This window comes from Chiloscyllium plagiosum, chromosome 30, assembly GCF_004010195.1.
Source record: "Chiloscyllium plagiosum isolate BGI_BamShark_2017 chromosome 30, ASM401019v2, whole genome shotgun sequence".
Classification (NCBI taxonomy): domain Eukaryota; kingdom Metazoa; phylum Chordata; class Chondrichthyes; order Orectolobiformes; family Hemiscylliidae; genus Chiloscyllium; species Chiloscyllium plagiosum.
The window spans coordinates 4,629,566-4,640,257 of record NC_057739.1 but is presented as its reverse complement, the minus strand read 5'-3'; the positions used below and the strand labels follow the sequence as shown (position 1 = coordinate 4,640,257).

Below are 10,692 nucleotides of genomic sequence, written 5' to 3'. Positions count from 1 at the left end.
GCAATATTCCAACAGTGGCCTAACCAATGTCCTGTACAGCCGCAACATGACCTCCCAACTCCTGTACTCAGTACTCTGACCAATAAAGGAAAGCATACCAAACGCCTTCTTCACTATCCTATCAACCTGCGACTCCACTTTCAAGGAGCTATGAACCTACACTCCAAGGTCTCTTTGTTCAGCAACACTCCCTAGGACCTTACCTCGTCAATATTTATCACATGTTGCCCGATTCCAGTCAGTGCTTTTGAGGGACACAGGGCTCTGACGCGGGGGGTGGTGAGGGATGGAAGGGATGAATACAACCAACAAAGAGCTTCATCAAGATGTTAAACACGCTGAAGGCTTTCGGTAAACGGGGGATGGGGTGTCAGAGGAGAGGAGTTGATTCCAATTCATAGTCATTACCCATGAAGCAGCAGGTTCTGAGGATATATTAAGCGCAGCGAGTTGTTAGAATGCGTTATATTTATACTGAGAACAGGAAGTCGATAACTTTCCAAAAGGAATGCAGTGAGTGCTTGGAAAGAGAAAGCCGTCCAGGGTTATGGGGGATGAGCAGGGCTGTAGGATTATGTGGATTGCTGAAGAGCTAGCACAGGCATCTGTGTGGGCTGAATGGCCTCACTCATTCTATGATGCCGTGATTTCCTTGCGCGGTTGAATCCAGGATGTCGGGGTATGGCCCAGGGAGGTGCTTGTGAACTGAGAAAGCTTTCCGGAAGCTGCCGGAAGTTAGAGAGCCATAACACTTGCTGCCTCCCAGCAGCCCCGGGCTGTGTCTGAGTCCTTTACACTATCAGCAGAGGGGAACCCAATATTCCCTGTCTGTGGGATCAGCCTGGGCAGGGGGGAGACACAACCTTCTTTTAAAGCTGTTAAACTTAACACCGTGTGTAACCGTCACTCTGTGTGACTGAGGGGGGTGGGGGGGGGGGGACACAAAGACAGGGGGAAACCTGCTGCTGCTGCTCAACAGAAACAAGTCTTTGCATAAAAGCGACTTCCTGATATTGTGTGGAGCGGACTTAAACAACTTCCCTGTTGTCCCGCCACATTACCTCAGGCAGTGAGGACAGCTATGGCTAGAACCTTCCAGAAACGTCCCCACTGGAAAAGGAAAGAGTTAGAAACCACGCAGAGCAAACTGCAGGGTGAGCGCAGCTGAGACCTTCTTTTTCTTGGTCTGTGTGGCCAAGACGCCAAGCTGCTCCCCCAGTGACCTTCCCCGCAGCGTAAGGTCAGAAGTGGGGTTGTTCGCCAATGATTGGACAGTGTTCAGCACCGTTTGCCACTCCTCCGAATCGGAAAAGCAGCCCATGTTCAAGTGCAACACAGTCGGGACGGTGTCCAAGCTTGGGCTGACAAGTGGTGAGTAACATGCACACCACGCAAATGCCAGGGTGTGACCGTCACCAACACGAGACGATCTAACCACCACCCCCCTGACATTCAACGGTGCCACCATCACTGAATCCCCCAATATCAACATCCTGGGGGTCACCATTGATCAGCAACCCAACTAGACTCATCATATAAACACAGTGGGTACACGAGCAGGTCAAAGGCTAGGAATACACACACAGACGCGCGTGCACACACACAGACACGCGCACACACAGACACAGACACAGATACAGATACACACCCCGCTGTGTATATAGATTAGATTAGATTACCTACAGTGTGGAAACAGGCCCTTCGGCCCAACAAGTCCACACCGAATCGCAACCCACCCATACCCCTACATGTACCCCTTACCTAACACTACAGGCAATTTAGTATGGCCAATTCACCTAACCTGCACATCTTTGGACTGTGGGAGGAAACTGGAGCACCCGGAGGAAACCCACGCAGACACGGGGAGAACGTGCAAACTCCACACAGTCAGTCGCCTGAGTCGGGAATTGAACCCGGGTCTCTGGCGCTGCGAGGCAGCAGTGCTAACCACTGTGCCACCGTGCCGCCCCACATAGCTCCATGTCCTAGTGCTGTGAGATTCCCATGTCCCACTGCAGCAGCAGCAGCAGCAGCAGCACACACTTGGGTTCTGCACTGTGTCCGTCATACCCACCAGAGAGCGGGGGGGCGGCACATTCAGGTCACTCACCACCTGACTCCCCAAAGCCTGACCACCATCTACAAGCCCAAGTCAGGAGTGTAATGGGATACTCCCCACTTGCCTGAATGAGTTCAGCTTCAGCAACACTCAAGAAGCTTGACACCATCCAGGGCAAAGTAACGCACTTGATTGGCACCAGATCCACAAGCATCCACTCCCTCCACCAATAATGGTGAGTAGCAGCAGTGTGTACTACTTACAAGATGCACTGCAGAAATTCGCCAAAGATGCTTTGACAGCACCTTCCAAACCTACAACTATTTCCATCTAGAAGGCCAGGGGCAGCAGATACAAGGGAACACCACCACCTGTAAGTTCCCCTCCAAGCCACACACCGTCCTGACTTGGAAATATATCGCCGTTCCTTCACTGTCACTGGGTCAGAATCCTGGAATTCCCTCCCTGAGGGACAGTGTGGGTCAACCCCCAGCAGGTGGACTCCAGCGGTTCAAGAAGGCAGCTCACCCCCACCTTCTCAAGGGGGCAACTAGGGACGGGGCAAAAGGCAATGCTGGCCCAGCCAGCGACGCCCACATTCTGAGAATGAATTTAAATAAAGCGAGATAGTTTGGAGGACAGTCACTGCTGTTGGTATCACAGTCCAGTTTTATGAATCCCTCTGTGTTCCTCCAGCTCTTGCCTTCCTCTCTGGACATGCCTTCAGCCGCCCGCTCCCCGGACGCTCGAATTCCCTCCGAGCGGCTCAACCCCACTTCTTCTGGAAGACGTGCCTTTCAGCTTCCGGACATTGTCCTGATAAAACCCTGATGATGCTCACTGCCACTTGTAAAAATTCACTTGCAGGATGTCGCTGGCTCAGTCGGCCCTTGATCGTCCATCCCTAATTGCCCAGAGGGCAGTTCAGAGTCAGCCACGTTGCTGTGGGTCTGGAGTCACGTATAGGCCAGACTGGGTAAGGATGGCTAAAGGCCTTTAGTGACCCAGAGGGGTCTTCCCTGACGATTGGTAATTTTCCGTGATAATCAGTCCACTGGAGCTCCTCGGGGCGGGGGGGGGGGGGGGTGGGATGGGAGGTTTTGTTGCTGCTGAAGGCGCTATATAAATGTAGACATGTCAGTTGTTGTTGTTACAGGTCCAGCGGTGATCCAGGGCAAAGGTTGAGGAGATGGCAATGGAGGTGACGGGGCCCACAATGGACCCAGCTCCCAAAGCCGTCCAGGGTGTCAAGCAGCGGATCTCCACGGTGACCTCCCCTCTGAGAGCGGCCTATCGGATCCGCCACAAATACCTCGTGATGAAGAGGCGGCGAGTGGGCGCAGAGCGCGGCGAGGCCTCGGGGCTGGAGGGCCGCTACCTGCCCTCCAAGGGCCAGGGGCTGTTGGAGCGCGCCTTCAAGCACCGAGCCAAGCCGGCCGAACATTTCACCTTCGAGAAGGTGCCCGTCAAAACCACAAAGAGGCGCCGCTCCAGCAAGAGGCGCAAAGTGCTGTACCCGAGCGATACCAGGAGGTACCTGCCCGAGGAGAAGAAAAGCAAGGCTAAGAACTGCCTGTTCCTGCTGAGCCTGATAGTCTTCTTTCAGATATACAACGCCATTGAGAACCTGGATGATAATGTGCTGAAATATGACCTGGCCGGCTTGGAGAAGACGCTGAAGAGGGAGGTGTTTGGTCAGAGCGTGGCGATTGACTCCCTGATGGACTTGCTGGGGGACTACCTGGCCACTCACATTCACGACAAGCCGCTGTTGCTGTCTTTGAACGGGCCCAGTGGGGTTGGCAAGAGCCTGACGGGGAGGCTGCTGGGGAAGCATTTCCGCGCGGTGCTGGGCGACGAGCTGGTATTGCAGTATTTCGTCCTGCACCGCTGCCCGGTACAGGACAGCGGCACCGCCTGCCTGCAGGAATTGGCGGGGGGCATTGCCAGCGTGGTGAGGCGGGCGGAGAAAGAGGAGAAGATCCCCCTGCTCATCTTCGACGAGGTGGAGTACATGCAGCCGGCCTTGCTGGACTTCCTGCGGGGCTACCTGCAGCCCGAGCAGCCCAACGAGTTCCTGAACGCCGTCTACGTCTTGATCAGCAGCTACGGGCAGGGCGAGATCACCAGGTTTGTGCTGCAGAACGCCTCCAGCGGCCTGGCCAGAGGGCCCCCCAGGGCGGAAGAGCTGCTCCTCGCTGTCCAGTCGTCGCTGAGCCAGTTCCACCCAATCTGGGACCACGCCGACATCGTCCCCTTTACTCTCCTGGAGAGGAGTCACATCGAGGGCTGCTTCCTGGAGGCGCTGATGAGAGAGGGGCACTACCCAGAGCCCGCTCAGCTCAGTGACCTCGCCAGGGAGCTGAATTATTACACGGCAGGGGGTAACCAGTATTCTGTTCACGGCTGCAAGTACGTGGGCCCCAGGGTGAGCCTGTTACACTGAGTGTGCAGGTTCCCGCACTCTGGGCCAAGCCAACATTACCAGGGCTTTGGCATCTCCCGGGTTTGGCTGGCTCCACTGGGCACCCACCCACCCACCTGACAGGGGGGGGGGTCACACACTAAGAATTTCAGGAGAGGCAGAGCGAGGGTCTGGGGGTAGGTGGGCTGTCATCATGGCTGTCCCAGTCTGTATTCAGCAGTGAGATTGACCAGGCCCGGTCACTGGTCCCTCGAGGGTCACCGATTCATACCGACCGAGAGCAGTCGGTGTGATAGTGAACTCGGCAACACACAGAGAGAGAGAGACAGGGGCCATCCTACAGCCTGAGAGAGATGGCATTGCAAAAGGGGCACCCCCACACCACGGTCACTCTCATCATGGTCACTCCCTCACCATGGTCACTCTCATCATGGTCACTCCCACACCACGGTCACTCCCTCACCGCCGTGACTCACACACTGCGGTCACTCCTTCACTGCGGTCACTCTCTCACCACAGTCACTCCCACACCATGATCACTCTTTCACTGTGGTCACTCCCTTATCGCGGTCACTCTCTCACCACGGTCACTGTCTCATCATAGTCACTCCCACACCACAGTCACTCCCTCACCGCAGTCATTCTCTCACCACGGTCACTCTCTCACCACGGTCACTGTCTCATCATAGTCACTCCCACACCACAGTCACTCCCTCACCATGGTCACTCTTTCACTGTGTTCACTCCCTTACCACGGTCACTCTCACCACAGTCACTCCCTTACCGCGGTCACACACACTGCGGTCACTCCTTCACTGTGGTCACTCTCTCACCACGGTCACACCCATCATGGTCACTCCCACACCACGGTCACTCTTTTGTTGTGGTCACTCTCTTGCCATGGTCACACTCTCACCACGGTCCCCCTCTCCCTATGGTCACTCCCTCACTGCGGTCAGTCCCTCACTGCGGTCAGTCCCTCACTGCGGTCAGTCCCTCACTGCGGTCACTCCCACACTATGGTCACTCTCTCACCACGGTCACTCTCTCACCACGGTCACACTTTCGTTGTGGTCACTCCCTCACTGCGGTCACTCCCTCACTGTGGTCACTCCCACATTGCGGTCACTCCCACATTGCGGTCACTCCCTCACTGCGGTCACTTCCTCACCACGGTTGCTCTTTCTCTGCGGTCACTCCCACACTGCGGTCACTCCCACACTGCGGTCACTCCCTCACTGCAGTCACTCCCACACCACGGTCACTCCCTCACTGGTCAGTCATATTTACCATGATCTGTGTCAGTCAGGGGTCAGGGTCCTCACAATAATCAATGACCGCCACAACACTGAACCCAACATCAAACAGACCAGTCTCCCCCTCCCTCCCCCCTCCCTCTCTCTCTTTCCTCCCTCTCTTTTTCTCCCTCGCTGTCTCGCACTTTTTCCCTTCCTCTTCTCCGCTCTCAATAGGCAAGGCTGGTCCACCATTCGGAAATGTTGCTGTGATTGTGATTTAACTCCATCTTCCTTTCAGCACGTTCTAGAAGAACCAGCGCTGAGAAATCGAATGTGAGAAGCAAGTTTTAAACCTCAGCAAAACATGTACCCATCCAACGTTAATGAGTACAATGATCAGATTTTTGCTGAGAACGTGTTGCGTAAGAGTACTGTCCACCTTCCTCCATCACTTCGCTGATGATTGAAGGATAACAGATCAGATGCGAATTAACTTGACTGAAACTTTTGTCATCAGGACATTGCTGGGCATTTTCCCACAGTGCTGAGTAGAAGCCAGTGCTGTCGAACTATTGGCATCGCATCGCTCATGGCATGACAAGTTCTGTAACACCAATCTTCAGAGCCATTGTTGGAAGGATGTCAGGGCCTGCAAATTTTGCATTAGCCAGATCCGTCTGCTTTTTTTTTCTCATGCCTGTTCGAGTGGGTGAATGTGTTCGGGGGAGACAGTGGGAGTGACTCGGGGGAGACACTGGGGGTGACACGGGGGGAGTGACACAGGGGGAGACAGTGCTATGTTTCCAAGCCCAAGTTGCCGAAGTGGTTGGGAGAGTGTCCGGATGACCGTAACCGTGCTGGTTTGATCATTGACGGGTTTTGATTACAGTCTTAGAGGCTGCTTCCCATCAGTAAACCCGACCAGTTGGGAGACTGGACACGAGCTCAGGACTCCCATTCCTTGCTCTGCTTCAGGAGGGCCTGCTGGTTGGTGAGAGAATCCAGGTTACCAGCCCCTCCGAGAAAGAGTGAGTCAGTCAGCCGTCCCCACTCTCTGGCAATCGGGATCTTTCAATATCTGAGTCCACGCCAGGTCCCGGCTGAGTTGGGGTCCATTCTGAATTTGTTGATTGACAGCACCATGTTGAAACCTTCGATACTGTCAAACAAGGAAGCTGCCCCAGTCGCTTTCTCAAATCTGTTAAATCTGGAGTTTTTGTCGTGAGGGGTGAGCCTTTGTTCAGGACTTTTCACACTGGCTTGCTCTGATGTTCCATTAAGTGCCCAGTTGCCCAAGAGGTTCATAAAGACCACAAGGATCTATCTCAAACCCTGCGTGCATGTGATGGACGTCTGCCCGCTATATCTGTAATGATTTCACCTCTTCTGTAATATAGAAATGACCATAGATTTATCACTGGTTACCACACACTAGAAATAGAGGGAAGGGTTACTGTACATTGGCATCAGCTTTCATCTTTCCCAATTAAAATGTTCCAGAATCCATTAACTACTGACTCCTCCTCATCTACCAAACGCGTTCTCTCTTCAACATGTTCTGATAAATTTGTCCAACATAATTTGTCTTTGCTTATTCGCACGGTGGCTCGGTGGGTTAGCACTGCTGCCTCACAGCACCAGGGACCTGGGTTCGATTCCAGCCTCGGGGCAACTGTCTGTGTGGGGTTTGCACGTTCTCCCCGTGTCTGCGTGAGTTTGCTCCGGTTTCCTCCCACGGTCTAAAGATGTGCAGGTCAGGTGGATTGGCCAGGCTACATTGCCCACAGTGCCCTGGGATATGCAGGCTGGGTGAGTGAGCCATGGGAAATGCAACGTTATAGGGTAGGTCTGGGAGGGACGCTCCTCAGAGGGTCAGTATGGACCGAATGACCTGCATCCTGAATAAACCATGTAGACTCTGCATTCCTATTAGTTAAACCTCTTGCTAATACCCCTCCTTAATGATGGTTTCCAGTATTTTCCTCAGGATACCTGCTAGGGTGATAGTTCCTGCTTTCTGCATCCTCCTTTCATTAATTGGGATCTTTCTAGAATCTAAGGATTTTTGGAAGATTGCAATCACTATCTCTGTAGCCACTTCCTTTAACACACTCGGATAAAGTCCGTCAGGTCTCGGGGAAGTGTTAGTCCTATTGGCTTTCTTAGTTCTGTCTTTGTCCTGATGATGATCTTTGTTTGAAACCCCCGGCTCCCTTTGTCCACCTGCTTTCCCACCTTGACTGACGAAATTAGATTCAAAATCCCTTTCAAAGTCTCTGCCAATACCTTGGATTGCCATTAATCTTACCCTAGGGGAGTCGAGAGTGTGGGTGCTGGAAAAGCGCAGCGGGTCAGGCAGCATCTGGGGAGCACTCAACGTCAATTCTCCTGCTCCCTCGGAGGCTGCCTGACCTGCTGCGCTTTTCCAGCACCCACACTCTCGACTCTGATCTGCAGACCTCACTTGCATCGCCATTTATAGACTTGTAGAGACTTCCATTGTCTGCTTAACATTTCTTCCTCATTTCCTTCCAAAACTGTAACTTCTCCCTGTAGATTTAACTTTCTTGCTGGTTTTTAATGTTTTTTTTTTGTCTTACTGTATCTCTTTCCTTTCAATTGGATTTAATCCTGAATTTCCGTGATTAGCCGTGAATGGTGAATCCTTCTCCAAACGATTATCCTTTCTCAATAGAGTAGACTTGTTGATGATCCCAGAATGAATGCTGAAGCTGTTTTTGGAGACCTATTGTCTAAGTCTACTTTACCCACCTCTGGCTTCACAGTCTTGATTTAATTTGAAGACACTAATTTCAGATCCCAAATCTCTAATCCTCAAACTAAATGTGAAATGTTATTATCTTGCCCAGAGGATGCTTTCCCACGAAGTCATTAATTAACCCTATCTCGTTATGTATTAACAAGTCTAAAGCAGCATGCTTCCTGTTGGCTCTAGAGTACGTTGTTCTGACTACAACCTCACATTCCAGGCTGCCTTTGTCGATTCGATCCGTCCAATCTCTGTGAAGATTTCGATCTCTCACAATGATCAAGTTCCCCATCAGCTCGGGACGTGGAGGTGCCGGTGTTGGACTGGGGTGTACACAGTTAAAAATCACCCGACACCAGGTTATAGTCCAACAGGAAGCATTAGCTTTCGGAGCGACGTGGCTGTGACAACCGCCTGATGAAGGAGTGTCGCTCCGAAAGCTAATGCTTCCTGTTGGACTATAACCTGGTGTCGGGTGATTTTTAACTCTATCAGTTCTTAGTATATGCTCTGTCCTACAGCGTAGCCCACAGTCCCCTTCACCCAGTGACCCCTGTCATTTGCTGTCACCATGCTAACCGATTTGACACCTTGATCGTCTGAAACAAGATCATTTCTCATGACGGTACTGCCCCAATTTTTAATGTGAAAGTTGCTCCCCTTTCTTTTCCTTTCTTCTGGCTCTTGCTAAAAGTTGAAGACCTTTGAATACTCAGTTCTGGGCCTTGCTCAAGATGGAACCACGCCCCTCTGACGGCGGTCACGCAGTCAGGTTTCGAGTTGTGCAAGGCAGACGTGGCTACTGCAGACGCTGGAGGTCAGAGTCACGATCAGAGGGGTTGCTGGAAAAGCGCAGCAGGTCAGGCAGCGTCCGAGGAGCGGGAGAATCGACGCTTCAGGGCAAAAGCCCTTCTTCAGGAATGAGGACTGACCTGCTGTGCTTTTCCAGCAGCACTCCGATTTCTAGTTGCCCCAACAGTTTACGTCTCGTCTTAGAACCTCCGTTCAGATTTTTAAAAAAGTCTTTCACTCTGTCCATTTTCACTGTGTTGCCAGCACTGACCGTACATCACCCTCTGGTTAGCATTAACCAGATTGGGCCCCTTCCCAGCACTGTGTCCCTGTATCCTGCACTACTGGGTGGTCTTGTCCAATCTCTGAAACTTCCCAAACTCCCCCCCTCATGGGGATGGTGGAGGGTAATAGTGAACGGATAAAGGTTGGGGAAGGGGAGGGCTGAACTGTCTGTGTTTGAGGGGGCTCGATAGGCCAGCCACCCTATTCTTCTCCAGGCCGACACAATAGACTGGCCCAGAATGGGGCAATCGCTCAGAGCTGAATGGGAAACCTTTCCTGAAGACGGGAAATCCCAGCAACTCTTTCATGTGAAACCTTGAGCTAGGAATCTACCACTGGCATTGGGTGTTTAATGAGGGTGGGGGTAGGATGGGAATCCTAAAGATTATCAAAAATGATTCCCCATTCCCCAAACTCAACCCCCATCTAACCGCCCAACAGCACGGTGGCTCACAGCTGCCTCACGGCGCCAGGGACCCGGGTTCGATTCTACTCTCGGGCGACTGACTGTGTGGAGTTTGCACGTTCTCCCCGTGTCTGCGTGGGTTTCCTCCGGGTGCTCCGGTTTCCTCCCACAGTCCGAAGATGTGCAGGTTCGGGTGGATTGACCATGCTAAATTGCCTGTAATGTCCAGTGAGATGTGCAGGCTAGGTGGGTTAGCCACGGGAAATACAGGGTTACAGGGAGAGGGTAGGTGGGTGTGATGTTCTTCAGAGGATCAGTGTGGACTCGATGGGCCGAATGGCTTGCTTCCACTCTGTGAATCTGGATTTTATGAATTCAGAAAACCCACTCTGCATTGGATATAGTCCAGTTCAGAGTGTAACACTGGAGCTGATGCTGGTCAGAGTTGGAGCTAGCGCGTGGTAATTATCTGGTTACAGCTAGGACTGGCAATAGTCCCCGGGCTCTGAGGCTATTCCAGAGCTCCAGCTGTAGTTATGTTTGGGTAGGGACGGTGTCTGTGCTCTCCAGGGTGGCATGACTGAGGGCAACATGTTTGTTCAGTGGGTGTGTTCTAATCAGGAGGATTAGTGATTCCGGTTCAGATAACTGGGCTCGGTTCACACGCGTGCACACACACGTATACACACCCCACCAACACACACACACCACCACACA

General features: G+C 52.6%; 1 protein-coding gene across 4 annotated transcripts in view; it reads left to right on the top strand.

The window, feature by feature from the left end:
* The window catches only part of LOC122564720 (torsin-4A-A-like), a 13,397-nt gene extending 7,613 nt beyond the window's left edge, over positions 1-5,784 (top strand). For 2 of the 4 annotated variants that reach the window (XM_043719843.1, XM_043719844.1), the window contains exon 3: positions 3,216-5,784. In XM_043719843.1, the coding sequence (XP_043575778.1) occupies positions 3,249-4,505 (1,257 nt within the window). In that variant the 5' untranslated portion in view covers positions 3,216-3,248 and the 3' untranslated portion in view covers positions 4,506-5,784. Of the gene's footprint in view, positions 1-985; positions 1,372-3,200 lie in introns of those variants that run through there. The other 2 variants (XM_043719845.1, XM_043719847.1) reach the window with 2 other exon arrangements.
* The last annotated feature ends 4,908 nt before the right edge of the window (positions 5,785-10,692 follow it).